The sequence below is a fragment of the Cibotium barometz genome, chromosome 14, assembly GCF_041138505.1.
Source record: "Cibotium barometz isolate CiBa-2024 chromosome 14, ASM4113850v1, whole genome shotgun sequence".
NCBI lineage: Eukaryota > Viridiplantae > Streptophyta > Polypodiopsida > Cyatheales > Cibotiaceae > Cibotium > Cibotium barometz.
In genome coordinates this window covers 6,400,485-6,415,310 of record NC_141059.1, presented here as the reverse complement: position 1 = coordinate 6,415,310, position 14,826 = coordinate 6,400,485, and the positions used below count along the sequence as shown (strand labels likewise).

At 43.3% G+C, this 14,826-nt stretch overlaps 1 protein-coding gene across 1 annotated transcript; it reads right to left on the bottom strand.

The window, feature by feature from the left end:
• Nucleotides 1-709: 709 nt before the first annotated feature.
• Nucleotides 710-2,572, bottom strand: LOC147631607 (pentatricopeptide repeat-containing protein At4g39530-like). The gene is made up of 2 exons (XM_086808952.1): nucleotides 984-2,572; nucleotides 710-932 (listed from the first exon to the last, which is right to left on the bottom strand). The coding sequence occupies exons 1-2, from the start codon at nucleotides 2,570-2,572 to the stop codon at nucleotides 710-712; spliced, it is 1,812 nt and encodes a 603-aa protein (XP_086665078.1).
• Nucleotides 2,573-14,826: the final 12,254 nt, after the last annotated feature.

Here is a 14,826-nt window from a genome sequence, read left to right as displayed (position 1 = left end):
CGGCCCCCCTTCCCTGGTTACCTGCCGCCTTTTGTAAGGCGATCCCCCCCCCCTCCTTCTTTCTCTACCCGGCGGTTTCTCCTCTGGGCGGCCACCTTCTGGATTTTTTGCCAGCTTCTAGGCTATGTGTTGGCAGCCACCATATCTTCCACGTGGTCCACAAGTTGACCACATTATATTGTACATTTTTCATTTATTTTCTTTTTTAAAGCTTCATAATGGCCACACAATACAATGGCTCCTCCTCTTCCTTGTATTTTTCCTGGACAAACTGCCGCCCACGCTTCCAGTACAACTTCAAACACAGCATACGAGTGCCCACTCCATACACCTTCATACAACTTCCAATGCCACTGTATCTGAGTGAATACCTTCCATATCTGTCCTTGCTGCTCAAGGCCCAGATTCCACATAAGTTGTTCCATGAACATGCTTTCACTGCATAGACGTGCCACAGCACGACATCCACCCCCTCTAAACCTGCACATCCTCTGGTATGTGCCAAATCATCATCAAGGTTTTCCTGATTGGTTGAATTTCCTGTATTGATCATCCTGCTCATAAGAAGCCTATTTTCAAGGGTTGTTAAAACTCCATCTCCATTCTCTTTGCCAGCTAATGCAACTTACACAAGTGTTGGTTTGGCATTCCCCTAGTTGAAATTCTCACAGCTTTTACTTTCATAAGATACAGTTTGATTGTTCTCAGATCAGTCCACAACTGTGTTTCTAGATTCCCCATGCGTGTCGAGAATATCTGCAAAAGATAGCATTGCATCGTAGTATTGCCCATATTGCATGGTTAAGCCAACATCATCCTCGTTCAAACCTTCTAGTGATAATGGTGTTGAACCCCCATTGATATTAACCTTCCCTGTTGTCTCAGAGGCTGGTGCCTTACGCTCAGGGTAGTCCATAAGACCACATCTCGCTCTGACAGTTTAACAAACGACACCCATGCATCCTCCACACTTGCACACTTGCCGTACATGGTAACAATAGCTGTCACTCACCACTGCAAGCATAGAGTCAAACCCAACAGCAACAATATGGGCATGCAGCTCCTCGCCTTCCTCAAGTGATCCTTTGCTTGCACATGCCAAAAGAAAGTTTATATAGGTGGTCCTGTCTCTTTTAGGCATTTCATCAAGTATACTTTGAGCATCTTTTAGCCTGCCCCAGTTTCCGTACATGTTCACAAGGGCATTTCCCACAGCAGTATCTAAATAAAGTCCTCTGCCAAAAATACTAGCATGCAATCGCTCACCGTTACCTTGAACAGCCTGGCTGCCACATATCTCAAAAATGCTGACGAGTGTGATACTGTTTGGCAGTACTCCCTCTTGCTGCATTTGCTCAAAGATTTGGAGACTACTACTATCTTTGCCATGCTGGGCATAGGCTGCAATGATGACATTCCATGAAACAACATCACGATCGCGTAAACTGCAGAACATTCTCCATGAGCCCTCTAGATTGCCACATTTTCCGTACATATTGACAAGGGCATTCCCCACCATGGTATCTGAATCAAATTCATGCGCTGAGAGGAGAGCATGAAATCTCTTGCCTTCTGCTAGAGCCCCTTCATCAGCACATGCAGATAGAGTGCTACAGAAAGTGAACTTATCCGAGACTAAATCCTCCTGCCACATTCTGCGAAAAAGCTGAAGGGCGGCCTTACTCTCACCATTCTGCACATATGCTGCAACCATGGCATTCCAGCATACCCCATCCCTCTCGTGTATCTCATCAAACATCCTCCATGCTTTGTTCAATACACCACATTTTCCATACATGTTCATGAGGGCAGTCCCCACCACAGTGTCTTTTTTGTACTCACTAAACAAAACATGCACATGTATCCGCTTGCCTTCACTTAGGGCCTCCATGCTACTACATGCATCGAGAATGCTGATGAATGTAACATCACTCGGCAATGTTCCTTCCCATAGCATTCTACAGTAAAGCTCCAAAGCATCTACAATGAGCCCATGCTCAATATAGAGAGCAATCATTGTATTCCAGAAGATGGCATCTTGTTTTTGCATTTGAACAAACACTCTCCGTGCATCTTCCACGCTGCCACATTTTCCATACATGCCGACCAGTGCTGTGCCAACATAATTATCATCCATGCACCCACTACTTGCAACTTGGACATGCACTTGCTGGCCTTCAGATAAAGCCGCTTGGCTGGCATATGCAGATAAAAGACTAGAAAAAATGTACTTGTTTGGCATCAACCCTTCTGCTTGCATTCGTCGGAAAAGGAGAAAAGCATCTTTGCACTGCCCCTGCCGGGTGTGTGCTCTTATCATGAAATTCCAAGAGTATAGATCCTTTTCACCCATTTGAGCAAAAAGCCCATCTGCCATCTCCACAGAGTCGCATTTTCCATACATCTGCAAGAGGAGGTTGTTAAGAGGTAGAACTTGATCAAGCCCATTTCTGACAATGTGATCATGGATGTACTTGCCATCACATAAGGCCTTTAAGCTGTCACACCTCTTCAAAAGAGAAGCATAGGTGGCAGCATCCCATGGAGACCCTCGTTGTTGTGACCGACACATAAGGTTTTGATGGGTATGTAAGGCGATATGCAAAAACCTCCTCCCTTGATGTGTGTCACATGATTTCATATATGTGTGAAGAAAAAGAAGGGCAAGTGCCAAGGAGGCAAGGGTGGCAAATGTACCATTAGTCGTGCTGTCTTCTTTTATACTGCCCCACTATGTACTTCCCTTCAGGCTTAAACAGCTTTGCTGCACAATTGCCTCTGCACACTGCGCTATAGATATTTGATAGTGTCACATATGGTGAGGCCTTCTCCAGAGCCAGCTCATACACATTCTCTGCAGCACGTTCACCTCTTGGTACATCAAACTGGTCCTTGCATGCCCCAAGCAGAGTTGTCCAAGTTATTGAAGTGGGAGTATAAGGCTTTTCATTAATAAGAGTCTCTGCTTCTTCAATCAGTCCTGCTCTCCCTAGGAGATCAATCATGCAATTGTAATGATCCACCACCGGTGTGATGCCGTAAGTTGTCTTCATGGATCTGAACCACTGGCGACCCTCATCCACCAAGCCAAAATGGCTACATGCATTAAGTATACTAACAAAGGTGATTTCATTAGGTACCACTCCTTCCTGCCTCATCTGGTCCAAAAGTCTCTGGGCATCCTTGGCATGCCCGTGCTGAACATGTGCTGCAACAATGACTGTCCATGCAACTGCATCCCGCTGGGGTATATTCTTGAATACTCTGCAAGCATCCTCCAACATACCACACTTGCCATACATGTTCAAAAGAGCTGTTCCCACAACAAGGTCTGACTCAAATGCATTGACCATAACGTGGTTATGCATGCGCCTGCCTTCCCCTTCCACCGATGCCCTGTACTGCTTCAAATCACCATGAGCTTCTTTTCAAAGACTCTAACTGGTTGCAGCCATTAACTGGCACATAGTTTATTCATGTATTACAAATGAGCATTCCATGTGTACATATAATGCCATCATATATGGCTTTCCTGAACAACGAGTAGAGCTTTAATCTCCATGTTCATACACTCAATTCTACAGCATTCTGCATTGGCATTCCTTTTATCCTTCTGATGTTTTGGGCTTTCTCTATGTCGAACCATTCATTCAGATTATCATTGCATACATTTAGCCCTGTTTTTCAAAGAGTTTCTTTCAGATATTCCGACAATTAGAGTACAAAGAAGTGTCCACCTTTCCGGCATTCATAAGTTCTTGAGCATTCTAACTGTTTTGCAACTTGTAGGGAAGACCTCAAGTCAATACAAGCTCCTCACCTTCCTCAGCTATCAAAAAGGTCGAGTGTCGTAAGCCCTTGAGACAAAGGGTTAGCTTCAAGTCACTACAAGCTCCTCTCTATCCTTGGTTATTGGAATAGATGAGTGTCATAGGCCCTTGAAGTGGCAGGAATGGATCAAGTCATTGCAAGCTCCTCTCCTTCCTCAGCTGTTGAGAAGGATGAGTGTCACAAGCCCTTGTTGCCCATTCTACAGTCCTAAGAGAGAACTACAAGTCTATACAAGCTCCTTGTTACCCCCTTCTCTTGAGGTGAACAAGTGTCATAAGCCCTTGTAATCCTTCTTCTTCCCTAATCCACCTGGGTCAAATGGTACCAACAAATCATACAGGCTCTGCTGCCTGTACCCTTAAGGAATACCCTCTAGATCATAGGCCATCAAGGTTTTCTGCCTCATACATATGCTGAAATCATCACATACATAGTTCACGGGGATTTCACCACACTCTCACCCCAGCAATTTCACGTCGGGTTCACCAAAGAGCTGTCGTGACGTGTGCGGTCTAGCCGGGAACACACTGGGTGTCTGGCTGTGAGAGTAGTAGTTGAACTTCAAGGGGCACCACATTTATATAATCATCATCACAATAAAAACCATGAGCAAAGATAGCTCATAATCCCATAAACACCTTAAACCATAGCCAACAGGCCCACAGAAGCCTGTCACCTTCACTATTCACAGGCTTCCTAAAAAGACATAGATGTTCATGGTCTTCCTCAGCAACATACTTCCTTTCAAACAACACACAAAGCAGAACCATCATCTATATTCTCTTGTTTGATGAGGACTGAGGGAAGTGTTTCCACAGCTAACTTGGCAGCTGGCGGAGATCCCCTGTTAGAATCATTATTATGAATGAGCTGTTGGATGAATACCTCGAGGCCTTCTGCATCCAAGTAATCTCCTGGGTTCCCAACATAAGTGTCTCCATCATCGTTACCAACAGGCATGTTCTGAGCTTCGAGCACTTCAGAGTCATGTCTGTGAACATGCAGATTATTTCCAGCATCATCAACCCCCTCTGCTGCCTCAGAGGGTGTAAAGTCATGATCTGCTTCACCATGTTCGACTTCATCCTCACCATCTGAGTAATTATTGAGATCCAGAAGCCCTGCCTGGACAGAGCCATCATACTGCCTGTAAAATTGATCTTGACTATCACCATAATGCTCTTCGGATCTTTCTTGAAGGCGATGGTTCATCCCTTGAAGAGCGAGCTATGGATTGCATCAACCTGAGCATCCGGCAGCGACACATCGGCCTCCTCCGGCACCAAGACATCTGAAATCAAGCCTGGCATGGCTTCTCTTCTACCATGACGGCCTGCATCCTCCATAGCTGCCACTGAGTGAAGAGCTTCCCCCCCTTTGCAGCAGCGCCTATCTTCTGCAGCGCCCCACACAAAACACACAGGGCTCTCCTCATCAACGAGGCGGCCCCCCTTCCCTGGTTACCTGCCGCCTTTTGTAAGGCGATTCCCCCCCCTCCTTCTTTCTCTACTCGGCGGTTTCTCCTCTGGGCGGCCACCTTCTGGATTTTTTGCCAGCTTCTAGGCTACGTGTTGGCAGCCACCATATCTTCCACGTGGTCCACAAGTTGGCCACATTATATTGTACATTTTTCATTTATTTTCTTTTTTAAAGCTTCATAATGGCCACACAATACAATGGCTCCTCCTCTTCCTTGTATTTTTCCTGGACAAACTGTCGCCCACGCTTCCAGTACAACTTCAAACACAGTATACGAGTGCCCACTCCATACACCTTCATACAGCTTCCAATGCCACTGTATCTGAGTGAATACCTTCCATATCTGTCCTTGCTGCTCAAGGCCCAGATTCCACATAAGTTGTTCCATGAACATGCTTTCACTGCATAGACGTGCCACAACACGACAACGTGAGTTGAGGTTAAGCAGGGATGCTATTTTTGATGAGATGAGCAGTTGGTATGTTGCTAAAAAAGAAGCTGTTGGGGCTGATGTGAGTGGAAATGTGGTTGCACAAATGCAAGTCAGCAATCATAGTCTTTGAGTGGACCAAGAGAGTCCTCATCTAGTGGTTCAGTTGATAGACCATGGAGTGGCAGGGTGCGTCATAATACCAGTCTTGCAAATGTGATTAGTACATCACATAAAGGCAAAGAGAAAGTGGTTGAGCCCCTTAGTATGTCTGACATTTCCGCATAGCATTCTCATGTTGATGGAGAGTCTAGTGGCTCAAAGATGAGCCTTGATGAGGATCTTGGGATACCAGCTATGAGAACACCTGGTGTAAAGAAGGCTATGGAAGCCATGAATGCAAAGCTGTGAAGGAGTGAAGAATCCTGTGCAGAGGTTTACCTATGATGGTTATGTGGCACATCACTATGCATACATGGCAAAAGTTGTGCAGGTTGTAGAGCCCACATGCATTGATGAGGCTGTTGGAAATGTGTGTTGGGAGAAAGCTATGGAGGATGAGGAGGTGGATGCACTATATGGAAATGAGACTTGGGATTTAGTGCAATTTCCTGAAGGCAAGAAAGCCATTGGATGCAAGTGGGTGTACAAAGTAAAACATAACAGTGATGGAAGTATAAGCAGATACAAGGCTAGATTGGTAGCCAAAGGATATGCGCAGACATATGGCATTGATTATGAGAAAACTTTCAGCCCAGTTGCCAAGATGGCAACAATGAGAGTTGTGATAGCAGTGGCTGCATCAAAGCAATGGTCTTTACATCAGATGGATGTAAAGAATGCATTCTTGCATGGGGATTTGCAGGAAGAGGTGTATATGTTGCAGCCACTTGGTCATGAGGATGTGAGTCACCCCGAGCATGTTTGCAGGTTGAAGGAAGCCCTGTATGGCTTAAAACAAGCACCAAGAGCATGGTTTGACAAGATTTCTGAATATATTGTCACTATTGGCTTTCATGCAGCAAATGTAGATTTCTCGCTGTATGTGAGACACAATGATAGAGGGGTTGTGCTTGTTGTCATCTATGTAAATGACCTGATCATTACGGGGGACCATGATGCAGAGATCTTTGATGTAAAGATCTTGCTTAGATAGAAGTTTGAGATGAAGGATCTGGGGGAGCTCAGATGTTTCTTGGGCATTGAGGTGATTAGGTCACCACATGGTATTGGATAACTGCAGAGACAGTATGGCTTAGACATGTTGTCCAAGTATGGTATGATAGGCTGTAAGCCTATCTCAGTGCCATTGGATTAGAATGGCAAGCTGAGTGCTGATTCAGGAGAGATTTTAGAGGATCCTACTATGTATATGTGCATAATAGGAAGCTTGATCTACATGACGATCACCAGGCCAGATTTGAGCTATTCTGTTGGGTTGGTGAGTCAGTTTATGCAGGCTCCTCGGAAGTCGCATTTGGATGCAGTGAGATGCATATTGAGGTATGTTTGCATTGTTGACTATTTTATGAAACTGGGACAGAGATATGTGTACATGGGTACACAGATGCTGATTGGGCTGGTAGTATCTCAGATAGAAGATCTACTAGTGGCTTCATGTTTTCTTTGGGGAGTGCTGTTGTGACTTGGAGCAGTAAGAAGTAGCCTACGGTTGCTCTATCCACCAGTACACAGAGGCCGAGTACAGTGGTGCTACTATGGCAGCATGTAAGGTAGCTTGGTTGAGAAAGCTACTTGTTGCAGATTTGGGTCTATTAGTGGATAGACAAGTTGTCATTTTCTGTGACAACATTAGCAGTATACAGTTGGTCAGGAACCCAGTTTTTCATGCTCGCATGAAGCATATAGAGGTCCACTACCATTTTGTTAGAGAGAAGGTTTTGGCAGGAGACGTTGACCTTGTTTATGTCAGCACATAGGATCAGGTTGCTGACATCTTCACCAAAGCATTGGGTACAGAGAAGCTCCGCAGATTCAGGGCTTCCCTTGGTGTACATGAGATGGAGTTGAGCTCAAGGAGGAGTGTTGAGATATCGAGCTCATCTAGTGAGGCGGTGGACACTGATGACCCGCTTGGGGGATAGGCCCCACACTTACACCACTGGCATGGTTGGTGAGATCATGGGTGATATGCAGCCAGTGGGATGACAGGCTGTGTGTGACAACCATTCTAGAGACTGGCATAGTTATAGTGCCAGCTCATTTAGTTGGGTTCACACTATAGAGAACCCTAGTATGTATTTGGTTGAGTACCTTTTCGTATCGTGTGTACTCTTATCTTTGTATATGGTGTGTTGAGTGTTGTGTGAAGAAGAAGAAGATTTTTAGCCTCTCACCTTGTGTGTTCTCTTTTAGGTTTTTGTGAGTGTGTGAGTGCTTTTGCAAGAGCTCAAGCTCTCTTCTCCCCTACATCTTTTCAATAGCAACTTTCAAGATGTGGGATGAAGATTTTTTAGGTAAGCATGGATTATTATTGGAACTTGAAGATTTATTAGCTCTCTCCTCTCGTTATGTGTCTTTTGATATTTGACTAGCCTTGGGGCCCCAAACTTGTTTACTTGATGACAATGAATCTTGCGTTTGGATTTGCTTTCCTTTGTTGGCAGACTTAGAATACTAGTGTCCATATTAAGGGTTTGGTTTAGATGCAAACACTATGGTAGAGCCTTGAGACCTTCCTTGTGTGGAAGCATTGGTGACTTGTTTTTGATTTGGGATCCATATCCAAGAATTACCCTTGTAGGTAGCCTTGTGTTGCTAGAAGTTTCACTAGGACCCAACCAAGGGTAATTTGCTGCTTGGATATTTTATCGCGGGCTGTTTCTCCCTCTATTGTGGGCATTTTTGCTGATGTTGTCAGTAGGTGGAGAGACTATATATTATGACTCTTGAAAGGCAAGTTGCGGTTGATTTTTTTGAATTTTTCTATGGTTCTTCTTCTTTGGAGAGCTAGATGTGGATGGTGAGACTTGTGAACTACTAGGTGAAGTTGGTGTGGGTGGGTTCAAGGAGGTGACATTACATTTTCTTGATGTTGAAGTTTCCTCCTTGCAAATATCTTTGAAAGTTAGATGTGGCAATTGTTTTTGTGTGGGGTGTCTAGCTTTAGACTTAGAATCTTCTATCATACTTCTTATTACCATAACTGCATCATTTATGGACTCAGTGCTCGTCTTCGATGGCATTCACAAACTCAAGTTTCCATTGTAACAAGACACCAGTCAGATTGAAGAAAGGCTGCCAAATACTAGTGCATTATTGATCAAGATGAAAACCAAGTCGGCCTCCACTGGTGTTTAGATGTGGTGATGGTTTGTTATGTGGGTGTTTCCCTTATGAGGTAGAGGATGAATTTTTTGACCTTCCCTCTTTTAGCTAAAGCGGTTGCCTCTACAGATGCTCCCATGATGTGATGTGGATTGTCAGGACATTAGCAACACAAGCTCTCTCATCAGCTTCCACAAAGCTTATATCAGACCACTCAAGATTATGGAGCAGTTGGCTTGTGCCTGGCTACTAATTTCCTATCACACAACTAGTGTAATACAAAAAGTGTCACTATCCAACCAGCGAATGGAAAGGATGCAGCTGGTAAAGCTCTCGCTTGTTTCAAGATGGTGCAGGTCCGAAGCCTCTAAAATGCTTTTATAGGTTATGCTTGTGGAGATGTCACGATGTCAATCTCCTTGCACCACGTGATTTTTTGTTTTTTGTTTTTTTGCAGTTTCATGCATTGCAAAGAGGGCGAGGGAGAGAGAGAAATGTGTAGGGCTGTATGGGGTGAGAAAGAGTAGGTGAGAGAGATTGTGTGTGTGCACTTGTTGTATGGTGCAAGAAGGAAATTGGCACTATCTTTAAAAATAAATAAATAAATAAACCTTGACATCATGGATTCATGCCTAGGGTTGAAGGACACACTAGGAATGTAGTCATGTCACAATAGCGGTTGTCCCCTACATGATGTCCATGCTGCCTTGCCCATTAGTCAATCATGGCTATGTACGCTAATGTTTCACAAGATCACAATTACACTCATTGATAGGATTGCCCATGGTACCGCTGGTAATCATGTTGACTATCCATCACGCCAACCAAAATTTCTCTTCGTATATGGGTTAGAGTAGGTGGTGCCTTGGATAGAAGTGAACAATAAAAAAATCACAAAAGGAGTCGAATATCCTTTGATTTTGTAAAATTTATGTGATTCCGGAGAGTCAGATGCTATCCTTCATATCGTAAACCCAAGGCTTGAACATGATGGGACTCTCTCAACATTGTGGGGCAAAGGTTTCATGGTGCCATGTGTGGAACATAGCTCTAACCTAGTGTCAACTGTCACGTCGCATGACGGTGTGATTAGGCTTCTTCTAGGTCTTGGCATAAGGTTGCATAGGCGTGGCAGCAGGAAGAAGCGATGGCAGCAGTCCTTGCCAAAAACGGCATTTACACGGTATTTTTATTTATTTAAAAAAGGAATTCTCATCGTACTTTAATTAGAAAATGCATAAATTAATTTCGGTGTTAAAAGAGAAGGTTTCACCATATTTTCATGTAAAAAACTATGGTATATTAATGTTGAGGATGAAAATAGAGAGAAAAATATTTTAAGATATTTCTATGTGAATAAATCAATAAAATGATTGATGCATATTCACAAATGGATTATTAGAAAAAGAGTTATCTTTATAAAATTCCATTATTCTCGAATAGAACTATTTATAGTTCTATTGTGATCAGGAAAAAATAAATTTTCATAATTTTAAATTTTTTCGTACGATTGAAAATCCTTGTAAATTTATCAGATAAATAGAAGAAAAATCCTTAGGAATCTAAGCTAGGATTAAATCCGAGTAATTTATGGTTAGACCATGACCACGTGAGAACGGTGGGCCAGTAAGATGCTTACCTATCTCTCGAATCAGAAATTAAGCAAAACCTTGTGACCATTCCCATTTCTTCAATACGAAGAATGGATTACTGGTGATTTAGAGAAATTTCCTTAAGACCTAAAATCATTGAGAAATAAGTCAGAAATTCATTAAAATTGATGGGTGGATTACCAAAATACGAGATTCGTGATTTTCATTAAGAAAATATGGATTTTGAGAAAAAGGGTCATGTGGAATCAAAGTCAACGGAAACTTCTTACTTGCATAGAAACTCTATTTTTTGAAAAGGAGTGTCTTATGTGAGAATGCTGGCAAAAGCATTTGGTTTATGGTTTAAACTAAGGAGAGTTACATTGTAATAGCTGTTGGCGGGGAGTCGTCATCGCTTGTTGGCGGCAAAACCTGCCAAGGTCTTGACCAGCCTCGATATGGTTAAAATGGTACGCTTGCGGTATGATGGGCCACAAAATGGTCCCTGAGTAAAGTGCTAGGATACCTAAGGAGGATCCTAGAGGGTTCTGACCAGGCAATACACGGGCTCACGGTTGCTAGGACACCCATGCGTATGTGGAGGAAGATATCGATGGACTGATAAGGAATTATGTATGTGAACTGGAACTTGAATTTGGATCTTGTTGGTTGACTAGCTGGTCTTCAACGGAGAGTCCAGATGACATTTTGATTGTAAAATATTGGACTAGAATTTTGAGGCTTATGATGGAAACATTATGGTTTCATTCCAATTATGTTTTAAAGACAGCTGAATCTGTGAAAAAGGCAATTTCATATTGGTGGGTGTGTAAGTGGTGTCTATTTTGTATTTTGCTTGAGTGCCGGGGCTAGGGGGCTTGGGAACTCTTTTCCCTGGTACCCGGGACAAAACACAACCAAATGTTTATATAAAGGGATCCCACCAACAGAGTGGTGGGATCGGTGGATTCTTGTGATACAGTTAGATACATTCAAGTTACGTTAGTTAGAATAAGTCCCAAGAAGATTCTTGTTCTGTGGGAAAAGAGTCAGCGGCTGTGCCGCCTCGCTTAGGGAAAAAAAAGCGATGATTTCTATGAACCAAGTGCAAGTCCCTTCCTTGATCTAGCCATGTGACCTATGGGTTGGGTCGTCGGAATAGAAAATCTAGTTAAGGCCGTGACCCGTTAGATAAAATTTTTGTCAGAAGATTTTTCGTGGTAGGAATCGCCTATGCTTTTTGGGCAAGGGAAGTCTTTCCAAACTCGGGTTCGGAGGAACCGCCGGATTAGTCTCTTGTGTCTGGACATTCATGTGGGCAAGGCCTCGAGTGGGAAGCTCTGCCTTTTGTGTGCAAGGTTGCTACTTCCGTTGCCAGCACTCCAGAGTCGATGCGCAGAGGGGGTAGGGGTCTCACAAACATGAAGATTAGAATATGTGTGGATTATCACAAACTAAATGTAGCAACCAATTCAGATCCTTTTTCGCTCTCTTTCATGGACTCCCGGCTTGATGAGGTTTCCGCCGGAAAGGAAATGTATTCCTTCTTAGATGGTTTCAGTGGTGTATATAATCAAGTGAAGATGGCTTCGAAAGATCGAGAAAAGACACTGAATGGGGGGTCTTTGTGTGGCAAGTGTCATGATGTTTGGCTTGAAGAATGCACCAGGATCTTTCCAGAGAATGGTGCAGGAAATATTATATGACTACCTGATAGATTTTATGAAAGCTTTTGTGGAGGATTTCAGTGTGTCCGGGGATAAGGCTAAACACATTTATCACTTAAGGTTATGTTTGCAGAGATGTAGGGACACAAGGCTGAAGTTAAATCCGGCCAAGTGTGCATTTATAGTAAAATCCGATCAAGTGTGCATTTACAGTAAAATTCGGAACTCTGTTAGAACACATTGTGTCGGGCCAAGGGTTGGCCATAGATCCAGCTAATGTGGAGGCCATAACCAAAATGTCCCCTCCTAGAACATAAAGCAGCTTGAAACATTTCTTGGCAAAGTGAAATGGCATACAGGGTTTCTGAAATATTTGGCTCATGTAGCATATCCGTTATATGCTCTAACAAAGAAGGATGCTAAATATGAATGGAGCCCAGAATGTGAGAAGACATTTCACTGGCTTAAGTGCATGGTATCTTCTTCACCGATAATGATCAATCCTAAATGGAGTCAAATATTTCATGTTTATGTAGATGCCTCAGATAGAGCTGTTAGGCAGCACACTTATGCAAGAGAAACAAAAAGGGTACATGTAGTCTATACATTATGCTAGCAAGGCTCTCACAAGAGTGGAAAGAAACTGTAAGATTCCTCCCTCCGGCTTTTGAGGTGTGTAGGTGTAAGAATCTCCCCTTCTGATGATTTGATGTGGGAATGATGTGATGTGATAGGGATCGATGAAGAAAAAAAATTGTGGGAAGATGAGAAAAGATGGGGAGGACTAATGTGAAAGGATGTGGAGTGATGAGAAAAAATGGAAATATTGTTGGACTTGTATTTGTATGTGAAATCTATTTTTAAATGACTGTTTTATGTCAAGAATGCTGGGGAAGCATTTTGACCGCCTTGTGAATGAGGTCGTGTGGAGACCTATCCATTAAAGTTGCAACTGTTGTGAGACGGAGAGTCAACGGAGGACGTCTCGCGTAGCAAGGTCGGCCGAGGTCTTGACCAGCCTCGGTTTGATTTAAATAGTGAGCTTCTGGTACAGTGGATGAGGGACCAAGGAAGCGGCCTATGAGTGAAGCCCTAGGTGACCTACGAAGGATCCTAGAGGGTGCTGACCATACGGTGCTCAGGCTCTGGGTCACCGAAGATACCCACATGTATGTCGGGGAAGATATTGGAATAAGGAGTAAGAGTTGTTTTCTGAATTCGGGCATGGATCTGGTTGATTGACCTTGCTGGTCCCCCTCAACGAATGAGTCCATGGCTCTTTTATATGGATATGTTGGTTGATCTTGCTGATCTTCAACGGAGACTCCATTTTTGTTAAAGTAAATACTGGCCGATTACTATGAGCTAGGAATTATCGGAAAGGCCCCTGAGTGGATAGGGGGTGAGCACTGAGCGTTCTAGTTTTGCCAATGATGCCATAGGTACACACGATGAAGGAATGTTTGGAAATAAGGATTCAACTATTTAATTAGAGGATTATGATCAGTGACACTATGGTTTCATTAAATGATTGTTTTAAAGACTGTTGAATCTGTGAAAAAGGCAATTTCATATTGGGTGTGTAAGTGGTGTGACTAGTTTTAAGTTTGCATGAATATCCGGCTGGGGGGCCTGGAAACTCTTTTCCCTGGGTACCCGGGACAACCTAACCAAATTCATAATTGGATCCCATCACTACAGTGGTTGGGCGGTTGGCTAACCCATGGGGCTTTGGATGGGGTTAGGTTGGACTGATGGATCCCTAAATTGAGACTCAATTCTGTTTTGGTTCGATAGATCAAGTAAATCCCGGACAAAAATTATTCTATGGAAAAGAATCAACGGTTGTGCCTCTCAATGAGGAAAAAAGTGTTGGTCTCTATGATCCAAGTATAATCTTTTCCCTGATCTGACTATGGTACTTACGGGTTTGATCAGATCAGTTCAGTTAGTTAAGGCTTTTGATTACGTTAGAGAAAAGTTATCCTGGAGGAATCGCCCGTGCTTTCCATGCAAGGGAAGTTTTTCCGGGTTCGGCTTTGGAAGAACCGATGGATTAGTCTCTTGTCCGGATATCCGTGGGACCTTGCCCCGAGTGTGGGACCTTGCCCCGCGCAAGAAGTGCGACTTCTGCTAGCACCCCTGAATTCATTGCGTGGTGGGGATAGGGACCTCACAGCTGGTATCAGAGTGAATTGGCTAATGAGGATCAATCGAGAAGCCAAAAATGTCAAAAATTTATGAAGAAGCAGTAAAAGGTTGTAATTGTGTGATAAAATTCATACAATTTGATATTCAAACTGAAATTTGTAAATTGGTAATTGGGTCTTCAGATGGAAGTACCGCAATTGTATGCAATCCTTGACTTGCTTGAGGCCTAGACATGATGGTATTTACCTTATAGTTCCAAGGACCGTGACTACCCGTATATACCGAGGGTATAACTACAGCTCTTTATTGGCAGTATATACGAGTAAATCTAAGATTTGAAATTATAAGCATTAATACTATGCAGACGATGAATTCGAATGTGGTTGAT

Coding starts and splice junctions, on each gene's coding strand:
- LOC147631607 (XM_086808952.1), bottom strand. CDS start 2,572: ATGTGTCGGTCACAACAACGAGGGTCTCCATGGGATGCTGCCACCTAT. Junction 933..983: donor AGCTATTGTTACCATGTACG/GCAAGTGTGCAA, acceptor TTAAACTGTCAG/AGCGAGATGTGGTCTTATGG.